The sequence below is a fragment of the Neopelma chrysocephalum genome, unplaced genomic scaffold, assembly GCF_003984885.1.
Source record: "Neopelma chrysocephalum unplaced genomic scaffold, ASM398488v2 Primary Assembly neopelma1_23, whole genome shotgun sequence".
In the NCBI taxonomy this organism is placed as follows: Eukaryota; Metazoa; Chordata; class Aves; order Passeriformes; family Pipridae; genus Neopelma; species Neopelma chrysocephalum.
Genome location: NW_020897691.1, coordinates 18,096,463 through 18,123,259, shown reverse-complemented (window position 1 = coordinate 18,123,259; position 26,797 = coordinate 18,096,463). Strand labels below are relative to the sequence as shown.

Here is a 26,797-nt window from a genome sequence, read left to right as displayed (position 1 = left end):
CTTGATTTTTGAAAGAGGTCTCCTCTGTTAGCACCAACTGACTTTCAAAGGCGCTGCTTTGGAAGAACAGACTCAACATGGACAAGCAAACATTAGAAATTATATTTGAAAAGTGTGGTCTTAAGAGTGACCCACTCAACTCTACCAAAGGAGACAGAGCAGTATTAAACAGGATAACCAGGGGATCAGGTTCAGCCAGCATGGGTTTAGGAAAGGTATATCCTGCTTGACCAACTTGATCTCTTTTTATAACAGATGACCCACCTAGTGGATGAGGGGAAGGCTGTGGATATTGTCTACCTGGACTTCAGTAAAGCCTTTGATACTGTCTCTCAGAGGATTCTCCTGGAGAAACTGGCTGCTTATGGCTTGGACAGGTGCACTCTTTGTTGGGTAAAAAACTGGCTGGATGGTTGAGCCCAGAGAGTGGGTGAAAGGAGTTACATCCAGGTGGCAGCAGGTCATGAGTGGTGTTCCCCAGGACTCAGTGTTGGACCCAGTCCTGTTTAATATCTTCATCAATGATCTGGATGCACACTATCAGTCAATTTGCAGGCGACACTAGGTTAGGCAGAAGTGTTGATCTGCTGGAGGAAGGCTCTGCAGAGGGATCTGGACAGGCTTGATCAATAGGCTGAGGCCAACTGCATGAGTTTCAAAAGGTGAAGTGCTGGGTCCTGCACCTGGTTCACAACAACCACATACATCACTACAGGCTTGGGGAAGAGGGGCTGGAAAGTGGGCCAGGGGAAGAGGACCTGGTTGACAGCCAGCTGAACATGAGCCAGCAGTGTGCCCTGGTGGCCAAGAAAGACATCTCGGCCCGTATCAGGAATAGTGTAGCCAGCAGGACCAGGGCAGTGGTTGTGCCTCTGTACTCAGCACTCAAAGCCTCACCTCGAGTCCTGTGCCCAGTTCTGGGCCACTCACTTCAAGAAAGACATTGAGGTCCTGGAGTGCGTCCAGAGAAGGGCAACAGAGCTGGAGAAGGGTCTAGAAAGTAAGTCATATGAGGAGTACCTGAGGGAGCTGGGGTTGCGTAGCCTGGAGAAAAGGAGGCTCAGGGTTGATCTTATTGCTCTCTACAACTACCTAAAAGGAGAGTGTAGCAAGGTGAGGGTCAGCCTCTTCCCCCAGGGAATTAGTGACAGGACAAGAGGAAATGGCCTCAAGCTGCACCAGAGGAGGTTCAGGTTGAACATCAGTAAGAATTTCTTCACTGAAAGGGTGGTTGAGCATTGTAATGGGCTGCCCAGGAAGTGGTGGAGTCACCATCCCTGAGAGTGTTCAAGAAATGACTGGACATGGCACTGAGCGCTATGGTTTAGTTGACATGGTGGTGTTCTGTCAAAGGTTGGACTCGATGACCTCTAAGGTCTTTTCCAACCTTAATGATTCTATGATTTCATAAAGACTGGATATGAATTTAAGAGTCCCTGGCCTCCAAATCCCTGCTTGGATCATTAAGTGCCCCCTCTGCTTATCTAAAATCTTATTCAATTCCTGAGTGAGTAACAGGACACAGAACAGTTAAACCCTTTATGATTACCTATTAATTCAAAGTAATGCCATTTTCTTCTGTTTCCATTTGAACTTGATCAGGTGATCAGACACTAAGCACTGAATTCAATAAGCATAAAAATTCTCCTCACGAAGCTTAATTTAGAACTATTTGTTCTCTTTGAGAAGAAAATAAATCTTTCTTAACTGCTTTTAAGCAGAAAAGCAAATATACTATGTCCCTTTATCTACTAGTGCTTAAAGTATAGTACATACTCCAGTAATTTCCTGTTATAATGGAATATTTGCACAGGTTGCAAATTTATCCCGGAGGAATGAGGAATCTAGTGAATGGACACATACATTTATTACACTGAATACTCCAGGTAGTGCTGGCCTATGATATCAAGCCAACAAGCTGGATGATAGCCCTGGTATAATTATGTAATTAATTAGCTCTATCATAATTTTTGGTTTATGACACTAACCTTTATGTGCCACTAGTCAATTTAATGGCATTTTAAATTGAAATAAGGCCCCTGAGAGAGATGCTACTTACTGAATCACAAATCTTGTATTCAGTTTTCTTTTAATTTCAAAAGATGACCTAATAAAATTCCTTTATAATTAAATCCATTCTAGCAACTTCTCCTATGTGATTCTTTCTCTTCTTCCATTTTTAATTACAAAAAAAAATCCAATCAGAAAACACTTGACACCGTAATCATACATAAAAATCAGCGATCCCTTTTTGTACCTCTTGCTGTTCCCCTCACACAGCAGTGCATACTGGCTAGCTTTCCTGCAGAATTTTACTAGCATCCTCCAGAGGTACAGTGAGGAAACTGCACCTTTCAAAGTGAGAAACTAGTTAAATTTCCTTCTATCTTGTTTGAAAAATAGTCAAGACGTGGGAAGAAAGGTAAGCAAAACCCCATGTACTTTCTATTTTAGGCAGACATTTGCAAGCATTCCGGTATCAGAAGTTGTAGTTCTCCAGCAAAGTAAGATAGCTAAAGGAAGGGAAGGGTGACCACGGCTCACCTCCAACCCAGCATGGCAGAGCCCCCCTACATGCCACCTCCTATTTCCAGCCAAAAAGGCAACCCAGAAGTGAGCATTGGCACTTCCTTCGGGCCAAGGGGTTGTGATGTCATCCAGGAGCAGTCCTTACCACATAGGCACCTTCCCTGCCTGGTGCTCATCATACAGAAATCCATGAGGATCACATCCTGACACAACACTGTTAGGCTACGTCCTCCATTCAATGCTTAATACAGCGGTTACATTGAGTAAGAAATATGAGCAGGTAGTAGCAAGACAATCCCTATAAAAGCTGTTTTCATGGGCTTTATTCTACACAGTGGGCAGCTGCACCCAACAGGAACACCGGGTGGAAGCAGAGCTAAATGACTCCTTTCTGAGGTGATGCCGATTCTTGCATTGAAGGTACCCTTAATGTACGTGCTACTTTACCACATGTAAACCATGGTAAACACAGAACAATACTCTGCCTCTAAAAGCCATCACAACATTTCAACCACTGGTGCCTGTGAAATGGACATGTTGGAGGTACCCAAGATGACACAGAACAGTTAAGAGAGCACTTGATAATACTGGATGGTGCAGCCAAACAGATTAAAATAATATCCTTTCCCTGCAGACATAATCATATTCTGTTCCACTTCTACTCCCTAGAAAATAACAAAATAACAGACAGATATTGAGCATAAATGGAACTTCAACAGTTCGTACTTGTGTTTCTAAGGCAAGCGCATAATTTTAATCATAACTGAGTTTTAAAAAACAGTGATATTGGAAGCGAGGTGAAAGTAATGGAATTATTGTCAGCCTCTTACCATTTGCTGTGTTCTTTTTGAAGTTATCTAGAAACTCTTCCAGGAGCTGTGACTGGTTTGGAGGGGGCAACAAACTCTTTGGATCCCGGGAAATGTCACCATCAGACCAGGATACACATAAGGGTTGCTGGGTCCCACAATGGTTCATTCTCACTGTGAGCATTACACTTCTCTGTGAAAACAGCAACTCCATCTGCCTGAGGTTAAGATCAGACACAGCCTCTCCATTTATGCTCAGGATTTCATTGCCTACTCGGAGCCCTGGGAGCATGTGAAAGCAGAGAAGTAAATATAAAAAAAGAGGTAATATAAAACACAAAGGGTCACAAACCAAACCTTATGGTGATTCACCTTTTACTTTTTTGGTTTGAATTCTAACAGCCTAATCCTACAACAAGTCCATTAGAATCAATGGGAGCTTTATTTGTGCTATAGATTGACCTCATGCTTACTTTGATAGGTGTTACACATAGTACAGCAAGCAAGTTGTTTCTGTTTAAAGATGTCACAGAAATGGGTGGGTGGGAAAGCAGCACAGCTTTCAAGAAGATTAGAATAGAGCCACCTCTCACAACCAGATACCACCAGTATACAGCACCATACCACATATTTCTTTATGTGGGAATAGCACAACATTAGTCATGCAGATCAAATTATTCATGCAAAACTGGAACAACAAAGGATGGAGTTCTATCAGCTTTTATATAAATCTAAACAGTGGCAAACTCTGTCTTTCAAGGTCAGCAACAACTAAGTAGACATTGCCATCAAGTAGCAAATTGATATCTGTCTCCATTTCTCTGTGTTTGTTTTTCAGAGAACAGAACTCAGGTGATCCTCAAATGTGCTGGTGAAGAGAAGCACAGTTTCTGAGTAGTGCTGTGGAGAAGCTACTCACAGAAATATATGCAGAAAACTACTTTGGGGAGGAAGGCTACTTGTCCTTGCCAGAAAAGGTGGAAGTGATGGGTCACAGAAACTGATCAAGCCCATGAGGTTCCCTAGTGTGAGACGAACTCTTTCTCCAGTCTGTTCCTCTGCGCAAAAGTACTTGGTTGGTTGACTGAATACAGACTTTGTCTCCAAGGCTGAACAAGAACTCTACCCACTATATTGAAAGGATAATTTGGTTACACTGTGTACACTATTTTTCCTGTATCACATATTTCCAGTGGTCTTCAGGAAAGAAAATGGTGAATAGCAAAAGCCAAGAACTATTTCAGACAGCATTACTAAACCTTCTTTAAGTTTTTGGACTTTAGAAAGATAATGAAGAACAGTTTTAAACACAACCACGATACAGTACCTTCCTTGTATGCCAGTCCATCAGGGAGTACATCACTTACAAGGATACGGGTGAGATGCTCATTTTCAGCAACTTGTGCTGTGACAGCAAAGCCTGAAGTAAAAGAGGTTTTAATCAAATAAACTTCCTTGGCGACATTTCCCTTTTATTTTGTGTATTTAGTAGACTCTATACAAGAAGGAGGATACTTCTTGTGAGAACACACCCACAGAGCATACAGAAATTATTACATTGTTTCCCAGTCATTGTTAGGCCTGTTAAAAATAATAGGACTTTTCAACTCCCAGGAAATGTCATACTCTGCTGTTAAAAAAAAGTAATTACTTCAAAAAGTAATTTCTACCTCCACTCCGTATGACATTTCAATAACAGGCACAGCTCATCATTATGCTAAGAGTTCTGCAGCATGTCCATCAGACAAAGAGGTGTCTTAAACAGGTCCAAAAACTGGAAACCCAAACTATAAAGCAGCAAACTATACAGACCAGTGAGTGGGACAGCCCAGAAAGGAATCATTTATTGCAGACTTGCAGCTAAAAAACAGCACAAAGCTGCCTTACAAGGGTATCCTTGCAAGGTATATAATTATTCCTAGGCATAACTGCCTCCCACAGACAAAAAGCTGTCAGAACTTGTTCCAAAGGACACTGTTGATACTGTGCCAAGAGAGGATCCCACTACAAAAAAATGGCAGACCTTGACCATGGCCTGACTGACAGCACTTTCATTAATACTGGCAAAGGACTTTTGTTTTCTGACAAGTTCATGCTTGAATTATTTGGTCATTTTAGCAAAATTAGAAAGTGGTCTCTTCCAAAACATAAGAAAGACACTTGCAGACTCACACTTTGATCTACCAAGGATGGCTCTACCTGCTCTCAGAGACAGAAAAGTCCTGAAGAGAGAAAACAAGCAATGAGAAGAATAAAAGGGAATTCCTGACAGCTTACCATAATCACTTATGTTTTCAGTCTTTGTAAGATGAACATGATAAACGTTCAATGGACAAATTTCTATTTCATCATACACCTGTTGGAAAAAAACAGTAACACAAGTCATCAAATTATGAAAATATAAGCATCAAAACCCAAAGATACAGCATGAGAAACAAGCACGTTATTCTTTGCATCAAGACTTGCTGTCTTTACACAGAGAATTGCGTTACTGTGTAAGCATCACTGCTATCAGTGAGACTAAAGCTAAAGATCAAAAACCCAGCCCGAAGTAGAGACTGACACTCTGCTTTTGTACGAAAAGCCTCAAATCTTCAAACAGTTCTTGAAGAAAGTGTTTGCAGTGCCTAGCCACCCAAACGTGTGAATAAGGATGACACAGTGCAGTCTGGGAATAGCTTTAAATCTTATTTTAGATCTAAATTTCACATATTTGTAGGTGACAATTCAACTGCAGCTGCAGACAGAGTTTTATCTAAAAGGAGTCACACTTTCCTGGTCTAATATGTACTCGTATGGTTCAGGAGCACAATACTCAGTATTTTCATCAACGAGTCTTCTGAGTTGAAGGCCATAGTGCCTTGGCTCCAGCTGTTTCATCTAAGGAAGAAAAATAGTTTGGAATTTGTTATTTATTTCCAGAATCCTAGAACACAAAGAAGTGACACACACACACACAAAGCTTCTAAAATCATGCAAAAGCAATCCTCAAAAGTAATTTTCCAACTATTTTTGTGGTATAAACAAAATCAGATGCATTGCTTAAAAGATAAGGTTCAAGAGCAATTTCCATTTTGCCTTATGATCCTCCCAGATCCTTTCGTAAACACTATGTCTTGACTATTAGACTAACTGAGCAGTAATATATGTTTCCAAAGATATCACAACTGGTTTCTGTCCTTTTGAACTTAACACTCACAGCCACCTTTTTCTATGACTACTTTTAATGATTCGGTTCTGTTCAGTAAGTTTTGCTCCTGATATAGAAAATGCATATGCATGTATGGGCAGTTAGGAGAGGGGATGTGATAGCAAGTAGGTTCCCTAAGGGTTTGCCTTTATTGGATTTTATTTTTATTGCTGGGTTTCATCTATGATCAGAGAGTTCCATGTATTTTTTTTTCACCATGAGGTCAAAGCAAAGATCCTATCTCAACAGGAAGTCAAAGGGAAACAGGAATATTCCCCAAAGATATTAGTCTGAAAGTGCCGAGTCCCTGATGGGAGGCTCTGAAAAATCAGGATACTGGTGACACCATGGCACAAAACATTTCACTTTAGCATATTAATAGAGCAATAATTCTAAAACAAGAGGAAGCAAATTTCTGAAAGAGAAGGAATGACAAGCTCCCTGAGGGTTATTCAACCCCTTTAGTGCATCTTTGCAGCTTACAAAATCTAAATCTACTGAGTGAATAGTAATTACCTTAACATTTTATTATGTGTTACAGTTTATGAGTTGCATGTGTTCTGTATCCTGAACAATTCAATATAAATGCACAAGATTTTGTATACATGCTACCCAAAAACCTCAGATGGAAAACAGAAATGAGAAAAGTAGAAACCCTATAAAGCGTGGGTGAAGGGAAAAAAAAACCAACAAACAAACCAACAACCCTGGTGAACTTTATCCTTATCCACATAACATTCAAACATGTTCTGTTAAGAAGAAAGATTCCTTACACTCACCAGAGCAGAATGAAAATGTAAGAAGGAAAAGAACCAGGATAGATGAGCAGAAAGTATTCAGCATTAGAGAATGCTTATGAAAAGCTTTACACACAGAATAGAGAGACAAAATAAAACAGAAAAACATTTAAGAAAAAAATCAAATAATTTAAAACTAAATTTTCATGCGATACAGACACTGAAAATTAAAAGTCAGCTTGAAAATTACAAATATTTTGGAATGATGGAGTAAGAAAGGTAAGGAATTTCCTTTTCAACTTAATTTTACTTAATTTTATTTCCTCCTTTAGGGGTCTTGCATGCCACTTTAAGGACTTCAAAATGTTTCAGCTCTACCATGCCACCTGGTGGTCAAATCATGTCTCAGACACTCCCTTTTGCCTGACAGGGTTTTAAAAGTAAAGGCAAGCATTAAATGTTTTCTCCAGGATTCAGTCTCCATCAGGAAAAGCCACAAGAAGATAATTTCTTCTTAGTGATGCCATGGAGACACAATGGGACTTGGCTAAGTCAGTGTGCTTATTTTGATTTTTAAAACCATAGTTTACCTTGGATTTTTAAAAATTTGTATAACTTGATTTTGTTTGTTTGTTTGCAATATTAACAGGTGCAATAAGCCATTAAATTGCGTCCCTTCCTTCATTAGAAGCCTCAAAACTCATTAACTTCAAGCCAGTTGAATGACCTCACCTACAAATTCACCCTAACCTCTGCCAAAAGATACAGCTGGATCTTGTACAGCACAGGACTCCTTTTTCTCCTGTTTTTCCCCTTGTGAAATAAATGAAATATATTTACCAGAAAACAGAACTCGGGGTAAATTTTTCCAAAAAGCTTGTTTGCATAATTTAAGTGACTTGAATCCTGAAGTTAGAGCTAAATTCAAGCACTGACATGTGTGGAGACAAAAGTACTAGGTACATTGCGATGTTCTAGAGGTGCTGATGTTTGGTCTGTAGTTAAAACTAGCATCTCTATTTTAACTTCAACCTGTGACTCAGTTTTCTGTCCCATGATCTATAGCAATCCCTCTCAAATTGTGGCACTGACTTACACAAGGAAATTCACGCTTTGAAATTCACAAATAGAACTGGTATTTAATTAAAAGCTTAAAAAGTTCCTTTAAAAATCAAACATATATGATAGCCTTTATCACAGCAGTCTTAACTGTCTTAATTTCCTGGCATTAACTCCCTTTTGCTCCTCTGTGATTAATTTGCATGGAACAACCAGGTTTACTGCAAGGACAACGCAGAGTGGACATGTGCTGACATTACTCAGGGCCTGACTACCTGGCAAACTGCCTCTGCTCTTTAAGTATCAACTGTGCACTGTCTTGAGCAACACCTTTTGAAAACCTTTCCACAATCCTGCAACCTTGGCTACAACATATAAATAACACAACTAAAGGAAAGAGAGCAATGTGCCCTGAGACAGTGACTGGGAGATGCCGGTATTATTAATTATGTATTATGTATTATTAATATTATATATAACTATTGTATTATTATTATATAATAGTGATAATCTTATCACTATTTAGGCATCCTCTGATATACTATGTTCCTTCTCAAGTCCACGGCTATTAATAAGGTGCAATTGTGAATGAAAAGTAAGTACCTTGCATGCCAAAGACAGAACATCCTCCACCCTGTGCTCTGGCTTGAGTGTCAGCGCCACTCCTTGGCCATCACAGAAATGAACATATGTCTGTGTTTCCCAAGCATTCTCCTTCTGGATGCTCTCTGGCACTGAACAGTAGATATTCAAATAATCATCGACTTGCTGCTGAAACAAGGGAGAAATGTACAAGATATGTGGATATTAAAAAAAAAAAACAAAACAAACAAGCAAAAGCACAATTACTTAGCAGCTTGCACTGATTATGTATTTAGACACAGTGCTGTGAATTTCCAACATGGCAAGCCAGGGAAAGAATTCTGATACCTGCTCTTATTCACTATAGAAGATCTTATTTTCTAAAGCTCGGATTGCACTTCCTGTACATTCCCATTATGGGATTTTATATCTTTATTTCATGTTAATTGTTGATTTAACTCAACGTGGATATATGTAATTACCTGGTATTATATCACAGTGGAAGTAAATCTTGAAGAAGAATTGACTACTACAATTTTACCTAGTTAACAAATGTAAAATAACTCTATAAATAACTCTATAAATAAATAAATAAACGTAATTACTGTAATTTTGACAGAAAATGACAATACAGTAAACTTCCAGCAGAGAGCACTGTGGAGCAAGGCAAGTCATAACTTAATAAAGTACTAAAGCAGGAATAAAGTGCTCCCATTCTATTTCCAGTTTAAGAACATATTGTTTCATAGGCAACAATATTTGCCTGTTTACCATTTTGCTACACATTCTCTCTAATTCCAAAGCCACTCCACTTGACCAAATAACAACATCCACCCTGAATAAATTCCCTGCCACTTTCTCACGCTTTACTTTCACACTTTCTCCTATACTGCACTTGAGGCTGCATGTTTCAAAGGAAGCCACACAAGGAGGAGAAAAACAGCAAGAGCTGTTCAGAATTTGAAGTTTCACATGTGTATTTGGGTCTGCCTATTCAGCATATCACTTATATACCCACATCAAGACATTTGAGTTTATGCAGATAAGGTCCCTTGATTCCTCATGTAGTCACTGGAAAGGGACAGTAACCCCATGAAGCGGCAGAACTGCCACCCAAGACATATCTTAAGATATCCTGAACTGTTCTCTGGAGTGCCTACATCCTTAATGTTTTTTCCTTAGTATTTTTGGTTGGTTGGTTTGTTGTTGGTTGGGGGAATTGTTGCCTATGTAAAGACCCTTGATTATGCAATTCTTCCTCCTCTCCATAGTGATACAAGCCCAGGGGTGCACTGCAATTAAAAGCTGCTGTAAAATCACTGCACAGGGCTGCTTCGCTTGTTGCAGTCAGCAAAGTTATTGACAACAATCTACCAGTAGTAACAGAGAGACCAATACTATTTTGTTTTTCCAAATAGCAACTGTGGCTGTAAAAATGATGAAGCAAGCAATGCTATGCAGGTAATTACCAAACAATGCAGAAATTCAAGTTGCAGCTGACCCAGAATGTGGCATAGTTATAATTTGATGCCAGAATAACTTTGGTTTGGTGAAATAATATTAATGAACTAGTGGCATTCATGAATCTTGTCTGTCTTGCTCAGCTGTCCCTTTTAACTAGTTGAACGTGAAATTTCAATTAACACAGGTGCATGGCAATCCTACTAAAATTCAGCTACTACTTATACAAAACAGGAATCATGTTAAGCTACTGCAATTAATGCAGCAATGAAATCCACCAGGTGAAGTTTCACCTCGGTGGCTGTAGTTGCAGACTGCTCATAACACTGGTGATACTGAAGAAGATAATTCCCTTAGAAGCATAGTTCTCTCAGCACTAAATCTAGTGCCTGGGAATAAAAGCTGACCTTCCTCCACAGTGTAAATAAGAGAAGGGAGACAGGGGGCAAGGCAGGCAGGTTGCGAGAGTGAAGCACAAATGAGTCAGACTGAATTCCCTGGGGGCTTCCTCCAGGGAAAACCAATGCTATGCTTGCATCAAGGGAGATGCTCCAAGCAGCTCAAAGGTTTGCAACTACCACAATGGTTTATTGCACTGCAACAGCAGCTGTTCAAATATGCCTAACTGAAATAAATCTCACTACTGCCAGAGATGAAAAAAAACCCAAACCTCAAATCATAGAGGATTAAGGTGATGAGAACTACATTCAAGGCCACCTTTTGGTGTAAGCTTTTAAGACAGGACAGAAAGCTCTGCAGCCAATCTGAGATATGTCCATTCCTTGCCATGTACACTGATGCTCAAGCATACAGCTTGAGATAAACTCGCCTCTGTTACTAAACATGACTCTGTTCCTTAACTGCAGTCAAGGTTCATCCACATTTTCTGACTCAGAAAATCTGACATGAAAAGAGATTTTTTTTCCTGTTATGCTTGCAGTGACTAATTCCACAATAGTTCATTCATTCATTTCCACATAAAGTTATAACAAGCCATCCAATTTTCCAGCAAGAGGCACCAGGATTTTCAGACTGTCACACGTTGTGCCACAGGGCTGCTGTAGGACCAATAGGTTACTTCATCATTTCCTCCCACTATTTGCCTCTGTTTTATCATCCTTTTCAGCGAAAATACAGCCTTTCCAGAAGACCCCACTATTTATCATTTGCTACTCTCCTCAGGCAGCATTTTATAAAAGTTTTGATGCTGTTTCTGTTGGGATTTTTTATTTATTTATTTTTAATCAGTCATTGAAACCAGGCGGATGCCAGAGTAACGGTTTTCAGAGTTATGATGAATCATTTCTGAGTTGCTGTATGATTCATCAAAATGTCAGGATCTTAAAAATGCCTATGCTATATTTAACACCCATTGAGAAAAGGTTTTAGAAATAGGGTTGAGATAATAATAATAATAATAGTAATGTTTTTCTAGTTCCAGAGCTCTGCTCAGCACATAAATTCAGTGGGTTTTTCTAGTCTTGAAACACAACCCTGCTAAATTTGTAAAATCTGTCCCAAAACCTGCAGCCACACTGCCCTCCTGCTGGTTCTCCTCTACCTGCGAAACAGGACTGTAAGCCCCTACCTGAATTTGGAGAAGGCTGCTTTATCTAGAGCTGGGAGAAGAAGACAGACCTCGTCCCTTCACCAACACAGCACTAAAGGGAGAGGACTTCATTCTGCCTGCTCCCTAATGCCTTCAAAACATTTCTCTGTCTCATCAGAAGGGTTCAGGAAGAGCAAATGCTCCAGTTAGGCCAGGGGACAGGAGACCCACAGCAGACACTCTTGCATAAGGCAGCTCCTTCACCCTCACAGACACAAAGGAATCGGCATTCAACCGAGGGACTGGTGTCACAACCCTTTCGGAAAAACCTGAAGGGGCTGCACCCACGGGATTTTGCCACTTCTCACGTGGCAAACCTTTCCATGTTTTAGCAGATTTGAACAGGAACAAATTGTGTTTGCTGTCTCTGAGATGGGACATGGATGCTATCTAATACCATATCCAAAGCTACATTCTTGAGGAATTTTTAAGTGTTCTCTACAGGAGACCATATTAACCAGAAATACCTCATAATTATAATTTATTTTGAAAAGAGAGGAGTGATTTAGTTTAAGTACTTTCCTACCCCAGGAAATAACATGCAAGTGGTCAAGTAAAAAAAGGGACCTCAGGTGTTTCAATACACTTTTTCAAAGAACAGACAAAATGTGAAGATAATTACAGGAGGCAAAACAGCATTATAGGGGTAGGTGCTGTGAACAGGAGATGTCTCTCCCAGTAGCATAACTTCTGTGTAATTATACATTTCTTTCTTACTTAGCCATTAAATAAATGCACTTGATGAGAAAATAAACCATGTACTACATAACAATACAAAAAACCCTCATAAAAATCTATGAGAAATTATGAACTTTGTTCCAACCTTCCTCACAAGATTCATTACAGCTCTTCATTACAGTTAATCATTTTCCAGAGCAATATTGCAGTTTAAATGCAGATTTTGGCTTCTTGTCTAATACCTGGTATACAAACTCAGTTGAAATGGAACAGTATTGTAGAATGATTTTTTAAAGTCTTTCAAGATTTAAACTGCATCACGAAACTATCTGGTTCAGGGCACAAAGGAGGAAAAGGGGCAGGGGGCAGATGGGAAGAAAAATATCCCTTTGAGTCTGACTCATGTTGCCATTAAAGAAATCCAGCTATACCATTCAGAAAACAAAGTCCAGAAACCCTGTGCCTAAGACTTAATTTGATGTTTTTATCTGGAGCCTGCACAAGCCTACTGAGGAAGGATACTGTCTACATAAGCCCTGCAGCACACAGACAACATTCACTGATCCTACAGATATGCTGTTATGTATTTTGGAGTGTCTTGCTTTGCTTCCAGGGATAGTGGTGCTATCCCCTAAGGAGGCTGCCGTAATGGAGAGGGACCATGACTGAGGCCATGCAGGGACAAGCAGCAGCTCTCCTCCTCCTGGGCACCAGAGAACATCAGTCACAGCTGGATAATGCTCCTGGGGGGATGCTTCATCCTCTTCCTTTACTTGGGCAATCTCCAGCTATACATTAATTCTCACTTCTCTGATGGTATGCTCTGCAGACTTTACATAGATTTTATTGCCTTTATACTCAAAATACAAAGGTTCTGTTGAAGTAGGCAAAGGGGAAAAATATACCTTGGGTATCATCCCATCCCAGATGGGATGATCAAGGTAAGATTGGATGAGACCCTGAGCACCCTGATCTAGTTGAAGGTTTTTCTGCCCATTGCAGGGGGGTTGGACTAGATGACCTTTCAAGGTTCCTTCCAACCCAAACCACTCTATGATTTGCCATACTGTGAAGGATGCTTTCAAACAAGCTCAGTCCCAAATCTTTCTCAGACAGTGTACAGACTGCACAGATTAGTGCTGTGAAGAAGCTTCTAGAGGAGTTTTTTGGTTTGGGGTTTGTTTGGTTTTTTTAAAGACTACATGAATGTTCAGAAACTTATGTTAGAGTGGTTTCATTAGCAGAATTACAATCCTGTCATCTAACAATAACCACATTTTATGAACCTCTTTGGGGTTTCTGAACCAGCCCAATCATACACTAAATGAAATACATTCAGGAATTCAAAAACATGATGATGTGGAACGAGGACAGGCATGTCTTACCTCAGCAGAGTTGGCTGAATTCCGAACATCAGCAAATCCATGTCCTCCAGCTGAATCAAAAACCTATTGAAAATATTACAGATAAATAAGTAGATTAAACAAAAAAGCACATTTACTTCTTATCTGTGTTGGGTAAATCCTTCCAAAAAATAAAAACTACAAATTAAATTAATAAATATATATAAACCTGCTAAACCCAGGGGATATTTTTGTACTTTTGATTGCTTTACTCTGACTAGAATTAATAAAGAAATACAAATCTATAAAGAAAATTTAAGCAGATTTTCTCTTTCAAGCTACATGCATACATACATATTCAAATATGTATAAAAACATTCATGTCCTTGTGGTTTTCCTATCTACTATTTAGCAATAACATTAAAGTCATTTACCTTCAAATCAGGCCCTACACTGGAAGTTATAAATTTCATCTTCAGAATACTCTTAAGTACAGCTACAAATCTCATCATGATTTCAAGGAACTATTTCAAACCATTGTTGCTGGTTTCTAAAACTTCCTACCCTACAGTTTTTCATCTCTCTTAACCAAGCAGTTTGCTTGACACTATTGACTGAAACTTCTAGCTTAGCTTTAAAAGCATACTTGACCCAAACTCCACACTATTAAGTAATGAAAATAGCTGACTAACTACTGTGTCTGCTTTGAAAGTGATGAAAGCAGAAACTGAGATGTACATTGCCCATCTGGAAGCTTAACTACTAGCATCTCACAAAGGTATTAGACTTATTAATGAAAATTTTTAAAATCCAATCAATGCATGTGGATACAGTCAGATATTTTGGTGATAAGGCTGGTATAAACACATGGATAGATCTATATAGTTTATACAGGATATTGACATTTGCAAATAATAACATTACCAAGGTGCAAATATAAATAACATTTTTTAAATGCTGCAGACAAAAAATCAGGACAATATCAGACTTATATCTGAGCTTTTTTTTTTTAGTTTTTGGTACTAGCAAAAGCCTTTCAAATAATCCAAGACAACAACAAACTCTCTCTTAAGATTTCATACAAAAGCCAGTGTCTGCCAATGCAAATAAAGGGCACCACTTCTGAACTTCCTTGTCTCACCCACAGACATAATCAAAGTATTTTATTGCTTATTATTTCTCAAAACAGTTCACCATTTAGACATAAGAAAGCAGATGAGCATTCAAGAAACTGAGGATAATGTGAGCCTAGACATCCCCCATCTGCTACAGTGCAGTTTTATTAACTGATTTGTAAAAGACTGAGCCACTACATTAATGTTTACAAAAGCCTCTGAGCATAGAAACTCTGAACATTATTTATTAATGCCATAAAAATAAACAAGATACAATTAAAAAATTCTCTGACACAACAATGTTGAAAAATATACCATCTGATTTTGAAGCTAAGGTATGTCAGATTAAAACATACCAGCTACTGTCAAATGAACTTAAATCCAAGAAAGCAAGACTTTTTTTAATCTATTGTTTGACAGAAAACATTGCAACACAATGAGCAGAGAAGTGAACTCCACTTCTCTGATTCACCTGGCTTCCCAGTGGGCTGAAAGAGACAAGAAAGTCAGCCTCAGACCTATTCTGATTTTGATATAAAATTATGTGCATATACACAAGTCTGAGCAGGGATGTGGCTCTCTTTTCAGCCCCAGGTTCATGGGTCAATTTTCAAGCCATGCCCTTAAAAATTCCTCACTTTTATGAGTATGAATCATTGCATGGTGTTTTTCATATGCAACACTCAGCATTTACATTTCCTTAATTGTATTGTAGGATGTTTAATTAAAAAAAAATAAAAAATCAAGAACCTCAGCTTGTGTATGAAACTGAACACATTTTTGGGCCAACTGGTTGCAAGGTTTGGAATAAGAAGGGTGAAGACTCACTAGGGGTACCTTTGCCTGTGACAGAGCCCCCTTCTCTGTGCTTAGAAAAGCACTGTGAGGGCAGCAGGAACCTCCTCTTCTTGCCATAGGTATAAGATTCCCTGTCCCTGAACTCCACAGAATCCCCTTCATGGGCTATAAAACTTGTGAGAAGACATATTACCCAGTTAAAAACCGTGTGAGGTATCAGCTCTGGTGGGAACAGAGCTAAGCGGCATAACATCTCTTCCCTCAGGGCTTGTATTAATAAAGAAATAAAGGTGCAGGACTCGCAGACCAGACTCACTTGCTAGGGAGCACAGGGAAAATTACATGAAAAGGATGACCTGGAGAAAATCTCTCCTTCGGTTCCTTCTTTTGTAAGACAGACTTGAGTTTTATTAATCAACTTCACCATGTTAACACATCTCGATCAATATGCTAAAATGTGTAACAGCCACCTAAAGAAGCTTAATGCCTGTGGAACTCATAGATATTTACCTATTAAAAATACAAACCACTAGACCAGAAAATCCTTATGTGTTATTTTGCAACACTGAATCTGTTGCATCAGCTCTGTGGCTATTGCAAGATGCGTACAGATAGGCTTGTTTAAATATTCCACAACAGATTAATTAGCAGATGTGCAAGAACAGCTAATTTCCAAGTGCTAATCACAGATCTTTGTCTAATTAAATCAAAATACAAGGGCCAGGGAATGATAGGAACAAAGTTACCTAATGAACAACGCACAAAATACTGCTTTGCAGGAGTAACAGCAGACATGGTAGAGGCTAATGAAAACTAATGATCTAAGTGTGGGTACACCTCTATGCCTTCTGCCTCACTGTCAAGAAGTGTTTCTGCTCTTATTTACCTTTTTTCAGGGAAAAGGCAGCAAATGTTTGTTTCACATATAGCTGTGAGAAAGCACAGACTCCTCAAGTGTGGGGTTTACACTGAATGTGTGCACAGACCATTAGTTTCACAAAGAGAAAAAGTTGCTGTGAGATGCTGTGGTTTCACCAGTAATGCAGCCCTTTGGTGGGAGCATGCATCAGCACAGCTCCTCTCCCAGGATCCAGCCTGACCCAGAAACATCAAGCCTGCACCAAGCCTAGAGCTGCTGTAAATTGGTCTGGCATTATTTGTCAGCTGCCTACACCAACAGTTGGGGACCCCTGGTGGCCTAGTGGTTAGCATGCCGGACTCTCACTGCTGCGACCCAGGTTCGATTCCCAGTCCCCCCGGGCAGATGGAGCCCGTTAGCCCTCTGAGGCCATCCATCTATGAGAAGGTCACTCTAAACAAACCTACGTCCTGAGGACCTCACTGCCATTGTCCAAGCTCGCTTGGCCCCGGCAGATGAACCTTAGGATTAAAGGGTGGGCTCAGTTCAGCGCATGCTGTGTCTCACCTAAAAAATCCATTGCGCAGGCTGGAAAGGTAAAAGACCTTTCCCCAAATCTTCGTTCGTGAAGACTGGCCATTATTATTACACCAACAGCTGACCTCCTGCATGACAGAAGTCTTCTGTTTGCTAAAATGTACTTTCAATCAGCTAAAATGTACTTCCAAGTGTTGCTTTAGGAGGCCAATGTCAAAGATGGCTGTCTTTGCAGCAGTCTCTCCTCCTTTCTCCTTGAAAAATCATCTGTGTTACTCTATAATCAATTGTAACAGTACTTCAGAGTCCCAGTCACAAACAAGCACACACTGTGCTAAGGACTATGCATACAGGCTATCTCCAAAGAAACCCTACTTTCTAACAGTTTGCAATGTACCAGAAGAGAAGTTTTATTACAAATTAAAATCTGATGGTCTTATGCGGCTACTAATTAACTCAGTGGGTCAAAACCTGTCATTCACCAATCTTATCACAAAGAAACACAAAATTAGATATATACACTACACTCACAAGTGATGATCCCACTGCAAGTCTGCCACACCTACTGAAACCTTGGATGCAGGTTTGATGGACCAACATCTTCTACTCTATGTACCAACAGCACCTTGCAGAATGAGCTCCAGGAGAAACAAGCCGTTCTATGCTCTCTGCAGCAAGTAAGACCTACCTGAGTTATGGAAGGTCTCTTTTCTTTTCCTTTTCTCGCCAATGTGTCCAGTCCTTTTAGTGAAGAAAATAAACCCTTCTTATTTCGAACCCTTTGAGACAGAGACAGGGTACGTTTCCTGAGAGCAGCTTCATCCCTGGAGCAGATCTATTTAAACAGAGACAGGCCTTCCTGTATCATTCTCACAACAGCAAAATATTGTCAGTTTTTTAAACCTGAGGTATCAAATGAGGGTTACTTCAGTTCACCTCAATGTAATATGCCAAGGTCCAAGGAAAATGTTTTAAACTTTCAGAAGTGATGCTTGTTTTGTTATTCCAGTGGTGTGGTAGTGACATTTTTTTGTCATGGGGCAAAATTAGAAGTCATAGGAAAGGAGGAACTCAGAAAATATTGCTCTGTACAACAAAAGCATTTAATGAAAAGGCTCTGAAGAAGAATGATAACCTATCATTCAGATACAAAATTGCTAGAGGAAGACATTCTCAAAATTGCCAAACATAGGAGATAAATGTGCTATGGCATTGAGTTATTAACAAGCAACGGCACAAACCACACAGATAAAAACAGTGGCAGAGAGAAACACATTCCTTGGCAGGACTTTCAGTATCACTATTCAGACTTCACATGCAGGAAATGTGGTCCAGATCTCTCTGCCAAGATCAGCCTTGCAGCCCTACTAAGGTTAAAGAGCAGAGGTGAACCTGCTACTGCTGTACTTCCCTTAAAGCTGACAGGGTGACAACAGGTTACAGCAGCTGAGGATCTCACTCATTCTTCTTTAGAAACACAGCCTACAGTTCCTAAAAAAGGGACTTATAATTTGAATTGTCTCTAGTTTTAGCCTATCCCAAGACTACTTCCTTTTTAGGAGGGACTCCCAATTCTGAACTTCCCAGGGGCCAAAAAAACCATCATGGCCATATCCTGCAGAGGAAAGTTGATTAGCAGTCAAGGAAAAGGTAGATAGGGTGAGAAAGAAACAGGGCTGCCTGAGCAACACATGTGGATGCAGCCATGTATTATCCCAGCACAATTCCACATCTGAGCACAATATTAACGATGGCTTTGTGTAACACACCCATGAAAAGTGCATTCAGACTTACCAGTGCATGGAAGGATGAGACAGAGAAAATGCCAAGCCTCCCCAGTGCCAATTTTGAAGGACGACTGGCAGCAGCCAAAAGGCTCTTTGGGTTTGGGAGCTCCCCACCTTGCAAACTGGCTAGGTAACATCGCATTCGGAAAAGGTCCATGTTAAATTTTTCCAGGTTTTGTTCCCATTGCTGGATCTGTTTAGATATAAGAAGGGACAATTAAAAGGGGAAAAATATCTTTGTGGTTTGCACTGAAAATTTGAGCTCTTCCCCAAACCCATAGTAAATTACTTTCATCTGGTAGTATAAGGATTAGATTAGTTATTCCCTGCCAAAACACATCCAGTCATATTGTGTTACATCAACCCAAAAGATGACTTGAAACAAAACGAAGCTGGTGGTCTTAAATGCATACTGACAAGATGAACATACCATAAACTTCGGGTAGTTTGATAGCCACAAAAACAGTTACATAAAAACCCAACCTTGTGGTTCAGGAAGGCTTTTTTTCTTTCTTTCTGTCTTTTTTTTTCCCACTCTTCTCTCTCCTTTTTGGAAATTAGTCTTGGTTGTTTTAGCTTTGATTGTCTAGCTGGCTGGCTGAAAGCAAAGTAGCATAGCTATGCTAAAGCACTGTGCAAAGCAAAGTAACTACAGTGGTAGGTCCTGCTCATTTTTTACTACTATCCGAGGCCTCCCTAACTTTTAAACAGGAGACAATACTCATGGTTCTTGTTCTTAGTAATAGGGCAAGACACACTCAGGCAAACTGCAAAAAACAGCTATATAGACTCAATACAGACCACTGGATCAAAAGCAGGAATGCATATATGCAATTTTTAAACATATCTAACACAGGTACATGCAGATGCAACAACTTATTTCAGTTTCAATGTAAAATTAGGAAAGTGAAGACTCAAATATTTACTAGATAAAGTTCTGAACCAAGGTTTAGATGACAGATTTTAAGTATTTGTGCAAATATACACTCATTTAAACAAACACATATTCTTATGCACTGCATCAAAGTTAAATTTTGCTGTTCATTTCCCCAAATGACAGACTGGTAGTTGCAGCTACAATCTGACCTGCAGACTGTACAATTAATGTACAACATACATTAATACCTATAAATAGTACCTATAAATAAAAGGCAGCAAGCACATTGACTCAAGGCAGAAAAGCCACGTCCATTAGGTTATCATACACCAAGTTCATGTACTGAAGACTTTTAAAATCCCTGATAACGCTGTTCTTCCAATGGCAGCTTCAATCACTGCATGTTTGCTGTTCAACAGGTGGTTTAGGGCTGTGGAGAAAGTTCATCACGTTTTCTCTAATGAGCATTGGCTTCATATCTTTTGCTGGCGCACCCTGTCTCTGCATGCACAGGACATTATCACCTCACACTGAGATTAGCCAAGGCTGGGACAAACCCCTTTGTGACTCAGGAAACAAACCAACAAATATAAAAATCTCAGGTGAACTATGACCTGTAGGCTCATCTAGAAGCAAAATCAGTTCGGGTTCCTTATAATGCTGTCAAATACCACAAAAATTAAACAAGCATCTTGCCTCTTTACTTTAAACAATGAAGAAGTAAGCAATGAAAGAGTGAAAAAGGCTCTGTTAACAAAACAGTGCTAAAGTTTGTGCTACAGCTGATAGAGACCCTTCCTAGTCCAGCTAGGAGCACGTGCTCACAAAGTGAGGCATCAGCTGTGGCTATGCTTTTGGAAGTAAGAGGTGTTCTTATTTGGCAGGTAGGGTGAAGAAAGGGAAGACAATATTCCATTTTGTACAGCTACAAATGCAAATTTGTAATACACTTAAAAAAAATCTTTCAAAGAATTACTCTTAAAAGCAAAAGAAGGAATTTACAAAAGCTTATAATGAGAGCAATTCTCAAAAGTCCACTGAGAAAGGACAGAGACATACACATAACAAAGATGCCTCATCTAGTCTCACAATGGGTCACAAAATATGCATACTCTGCACTTCAGAAAGAATAATCTTTTTTTTTCCTTAGGTTTATTTGATCATTGCCTTTTTTTTGCTTTCTTTGTGCTCTCAGACACTCCTCACAGAACATTTTTCTGCTTGCCAGTACTTTATGCATGTGACGACCCCAAAAGGAGAATGCGAGATGAGCTCTTTCTCTGTGTCAACACCCAGCTAGAATGAAAACATCATTGTCAGCTTTTCACAAAGCCAAAAGCAACAAGCTCAGGTGATGCCCTTCCCTTTGAGATGACACCACTGTGGGTACAGTGCCAAGTCGACTTTTAATACCTCAGGAACAGAGCAAGGCTTGTTCTGGGCACCGCTAGAATGGAGCATCCTGTCCCCATGGAGCACAGTCTAAACAGGCATACTTGTGTTTCTTAGGCCTTCTTCAAAATCCCCATTAAAGACTTGTTCTAAGTTATATTTCAAAATAAAGATAATCAAAGAAGGAGGAGTAGGGTACAACATTAGACCATGCTGAAGAAATAATTAAATTACAGTGTTTATCAGCCATGCAGGATACTAGTTAATCAGCTCCAAAAGCATCAGTAATCACAATGTTACATTTAATGGTATTAGCAAAAGCTGTAGGCAAGGAATTTCTGAGATTGTCTTGTAGCCTTATCAAAACCAGGGATGTCTGGAACCAATGGGAGACCATGAACCAATACCAGCTGCTATTTGTCTAAGCCTTTTAAACTATGATAATTCTTCCTAAAGATTTATATTCTTGAAGACTAAATGGGGGAAGCACACAAATAAAAAAGCAACAACTTCAAAGCACAGTATGACCTGGTCCATGAAGTTAATTTACAGCCTGCAGACTAGCTGCTGCAAGCCTTATTCTGCTATTGTGTGAGGTAAATCTCTGCCCCACGTGGGAGGACTGCCCGAAAGATGGTTCAAGGACTTAACTTCATCATGCATAGACAAAACGGCCCTTTGGAAATCTGCTCAAAAGCAAAAAGGAAAAAGTGGATGCAGCAGACAGCTGTGGGAGCAGGAATGGGTGACAAAGGCTAACAGCAGCATGAAGTGATTCCGCAAAGAGATAAGAGATATGGCCCAACATAAGGTACACCAAAACAAGCGAGCACACATGAAATGTGAAAGCATTAAAGGCTTTTTCAAGAGGAAAGGGAGGATGTCATTCTCAATCCAGGCAAATGTTAAGCAAGGGTTCATGGGCTTAGTGGCAGCATGAAAAAGCTTGGAATAAAGGCATGGAAAGGCCATCCAAATAAATGTATTGAACTTAATAGGATCCTGTAAGGCAGACAGAAAAAGGAAGCTGTGGTAGAAAGGAGTAAAATGTGGGAAGCCTTGAGAATTATTTATCCTGGGACACCAGGAGAACTTAAGCAAGGAAGTCTGGTGCAGGGACAAGACAGTAATTATGTGAGGGGGTGGGCTTTTGCATCAAAGATTTAGTACAGGAATGAGTTATTAAGAGTTAACATACAAAGGAACATCAGCATGGTATTTTTGGCAGTACTTCAGCAGCAGTGATCATTTTCAGAACAGAAATAGTCAATTCTCCTCCAGGTTAGTGAAAAATCTATTCAGACACTGAGAAAAAATTGCAAATTAATTACATTTTAAACCATGAAACAGAGGAGCTAGAGGAAGTTGCTTGAAAACAGGTCTCTCGCAATTCAATAATCCTGCTAGGTTTCCTAAAGGTAAACTTTAAAATGGGAGCTTGGGAAAGGCAAGGGGTAAATATATTCAGACCAGACAATACAGACCAGTGGTTTCCAGAGGTGACAGTATCCATAGTTCCTATGTGCTATACAGTTGTCTCTGCAGCTGACATTTACAGTGGCACCACCACCTCAGCTGGAACATTTTTAGGGCTTGCAGACTGCAAAACGGAGGGCCTCAATGTTCCAGCGAAGGCAGTGCCAACAGTGTGGTTCAGGGACAGTCCCTGGCTCCTTGTTGTTCATACACTACAGTGCAAACAGTATCTTTTGGGGAGGCTGAGGAAGAACTGTCTCATTTTCAAACACATGTTCTCTACAAAGTGAAAAGAGCTCAATGTGATAAAAGCCAAATCAGTACTCAAATGATGTAAAGCAGTGCCAGAAATGACACCATATCAACTCAATGTAGCAATACTTCAAGGACCTAGAAGAAGGATGGAATAAACTTCCTGGACAGTTGATCTGATAACAACACACTGGTTTTTCACTTGGCACCTATTTAAAGCAGCACAAAAGAAGAGATGCACAGAGAGGAGGTCCTTCTCTCAATGCTTAAGTGAAGCTAAGTGCTTCAAAACTGATTTTATTTAGTAAAAGTTCTTATACCATGCAGAAACATGACTGCCTTGCTGACACAATTCACTATCTATAGCAATAAAAATTCAAAATTTTTCCCTACACAACATCTTATTTCCAGATGGAAAGTGTCTCTGCATGCTGATGTAGGGAACTCAATGGATTGAAAAGAAACTGCTGCTGTTTTATATGCACAGCTTTTCAATCACATTACAAACAACACCAAACTCTTTGCATTCCAGTCCCTGGTTCTCAGACACAATTCATATTGTACCCATCTGGAAAAATGAGTCACTTGGTTTCTGGGGACAAGGAACAGATTTTTATTGTCATTAGTTCCTAAAGAGAACTCGAAGAAGCAAAAACATCATTCTCCCAGAAATCCCATTACTTTAAAAATGCCACTGAGATACTGTCATAACTTTCAGCTCAAAGAAATAAAAATGGCAACATAATAGAGTACAGCAACATTGATGTACAAGTAGAAATACTTTATTCTTCATTCTACCTGGTGACTTAAAAAAAGGTTATAATATCTTCCTGAAATAAGAAGACATTTTTTCCAATAAATGCCATCTTTTTGGCTGTTTTGGAAGGACAGAATTTTCATAATTTCTAACCAAAACAGACAGAGGAAATCTTATTCGAATACCACTGATAGCACAAAACTGCATGCACATGTACCTAATTTACATTCTTGTCGATAATCTGATTGAAATTGGTGGTACCACATATATGCCTATAGCTAGGGATGTAAGTAAGAAAGCCACTGAACTTTATTACCCAGCTGCCCCTCCCCAAAGTCCAGACCTCCAGCCCTTTCTGCACCTTCTCCCTCACCAGCTTCATCATATGAGATAATGCTATCCAACTCCAAGCTCAGTAATAGTTTAATAATTTTTCATTATTTTATGCCAAATCTTTGCAAAACAAAGATGGAATTTCACTCATCTGTAAAACAGTAATTACAGTGCAGGGAGACTGGAGATGAACGTCCCTAACTTTCTGACTGCCTACTCATTTCGTCTACTACCAGTAAAGAGAAGTATTTTGCTAATGATGTTGGGAAGAACCATCCTTACTGAAGAGTGATACCTGAAAAGAAATTGTACTGAACCTCTCAGAAAGCAGAGCTCTGCTTTTAGCCAGTTCAGAGACCACACAAACTGAAGATCTGTTTTAACAACTTTAGACAATTTTTTTTTTTAGTTTCAGAGGATATGGAACAAAAAAAAAGTTACTGTGTACTGTAATTCAAATTGAATTTGTATGTGGCAATACTGGCATGTGCTAGTTTCCTGAAAAGATTCTCTTTGAGTGTTGTTATTGTGAATTTTCATCTCAATGTCAGACAATATTTCATCAGATGCTTTATAGAAAGTTAAGACATGAAATTTGGGCTTTGTGGAGCCTGAAGAATAAATTCCCAGACACATTCCAATCATCTTCCTTCAAATGTGAGAGAAACGAGGAAGAGTCAAGTAAATTGGAAAAAAAAAAAAGGTAATGAAGTTATGCTCTTTGCAAAAAGCTGAAGACCACTACAGGGAAGGGAAGAAAGGTACTAGTGGATTTAATGACTACCCATAATAAAGAGACCACCATCTTACTAATCCCCTTATTTTTTTTTTATGGCAACTACTTTTAGGTGGAAGACACATATGAAAACTTCTGGAAAAAATGTCTCCAAGCATGTGCCTGCAAGTAAATACCTATGTTCAAAACCCATCTGATCAGTAAGTTAAGTATCATGTGCACAGAAAATACGAATCACTTCAGAAACACCTGAATAGCCTGGAAATCATGATTATACCAACATATTAAAATCTGAAAACTCCAGATGCTTTCAAGCAACTATTATTCACACTATTGTTCCAAAGTGAGATAACAGGAAAGACTTATCTACCAAGTACATAAAGAAGTATACCCAGGGCTACAGTACCGTCATTGTGAGATTTTCCATCCCACTAAAACCAATTCTACAGGCAGAGGCAGCTCCACTTTTGACTTAATGTGCAATATTTTGTTAAAAGAGTTCTGAATAAGTGCTAATAATCTCTTTCACTAACTTCCCTACGAGTTTTACAGAACTCCATGTTTCACAGCAAACACTGTGGTCTCTCTAGCAGTTTAAACACCTGGGAAAATTAAAATTTTTTTAAAGACAGGCTTTGAAATTCATCTCGGCACCAGGGGATTTTCAAACTTGTTACCTTTTGTCCTAATTCTCTTAGGTTTAGGGGAGAAGTTACATGCTGGGGGAATACCACCACCCATAACATATTTATTTCACATACTAATAAAAATGTACGTGGTAGTATGTGCAGATTTGAGATTTCCAGCCACACTGCCAGTGCAGTGGCTGCTGTACATACATTGCTGTTGCAGATGCTTGCTTCCCTGACCTCTTCTAAACTGACCAACATTACCCATAGCCATGTGAAGGGCTGCCATTTTCTCTTAAACTAAGTCTATTATTATTATTGGACCAGTAAAACCTGATAGAGAGAATCCCTCACGTAAGCCACAAGGTTGAAGACATTTCCCAACCTGTTGGATAGCATCAAGTCTCTAAAATAATGATTTCCATAGAAAAACAACATTTTCCCTGGTAGTTTTTTTGTTTGCACTTCTGCTTAGCACTGGCTTTATCAATTGATATCCTTCAAATTCACCAGATTTACAAGATGAGCTTCTCCATTCCATGTGCTTAACACCAAAAAGAATCATGTAAGAATATCTACCTATAGCAACTTTAGAAGTCCAGGTTTCCTTAGTAAAACTGCCTTTCAGATGATGGTAACTGTGAAACAAGAAAAGTCTTTTCTTGCTTGTAAAGCCCTATTTTTATTAAATTTTTAATTCTTCAGCAGAGAAGTATTGGTTTTAAATCAATACAGATGTGAAAGAAAATAGCCAACTGAGGTTGGGTGGTTGCTTTTCTGAGGAAGAGGAAGGAAAAGGAGAAAGGCTACAGAAATCAGAATTTCCAAGATAATCTCCCAGTGGAAATAAATTAAGACTATGCCTCATCTTTCTGCATTAAAAACCACCATGGTCCTCCTGAAGTCAATCACACTATTTCCACTGACTTCCCAAAATAAATCTCTAGTGAAAATTTCCAGTACAGAATGCAGGGCATGCTTATAAAGTGCAGTATTCGCAATACTTTGTACTTCAGAATGGAGGAATCATAACTGCCACATGACCGAAAACACCATCAAATTGACACAAAATCTAACCCAGAATTTATATTCATCTTCTTAATCAAAATGGGCAAAAGACAACTAAACAACCACAGTTATTAAAAAACTGAGTTATGTATATACAACTGTTCCCTTAGGAATAATGTTTTCTCAATATCATTAGCTTATTAAGTATACTAAGAATTCTAGGTTACTAATTAAATCAAGATTT

General features: G+C 39.3%; 1 protein-coding gene across 10 annotated transcripts in view; it reads right to left on the bottom strand.

Moving 5' to 3' along the window:
* The window catches only part of TIAM2 (T cell lymphoma invasion and metastasis 2), a 195,245-nt gene that overhangs the window by 49,050 nt on the left and 119,398 nt on the right, over positions 1 to 26,797 (bottom strand). For 9 of the 10 annotated variants that reach the window (XM_027688776.1, XM_027688771.1, XM_027688752.1 and 6 more), the window contains 8 exons: positions 19,101 to 19,286; positions 17,995 to 18,141; positions 14,040 to 14,102; positions 8,928 to 9,095; positions 6,114 to 6,218; positions 5,616 to 5,694; positions 4,666 to 4,758; positions 3,360 to 3,620 (listed from right to left, as the gene is read on the bottom strand). In XM_027688776.1, coding sequence (XP_027544577.1) covers positions 3,360 to 3,620; positions 4,666 to 4,758; positions 5,616 to 5,694; positions 6,114 to 6,218; positions 8,928 to 9,095; positions 14,040 to 14,102; positions 17,995 to 18,141; positions 19,101 to 19,286 — 1,102 coding nt within the window. The remainder of the gene's footprint in view (positions 1 to 3,359; positions 3,621 to 4,665; positions 4,759 to 5,615; positions 5,695 to 6,113; positions 6,219 to 8,927; positions 9,096 to 14,039; positions 14,103 to 17,994; positions 18,142 to 19,100; positions 19,287 to 26,797) is intronic. The other variant, XM_027688822.1, reaches the window with a different exon arrangement.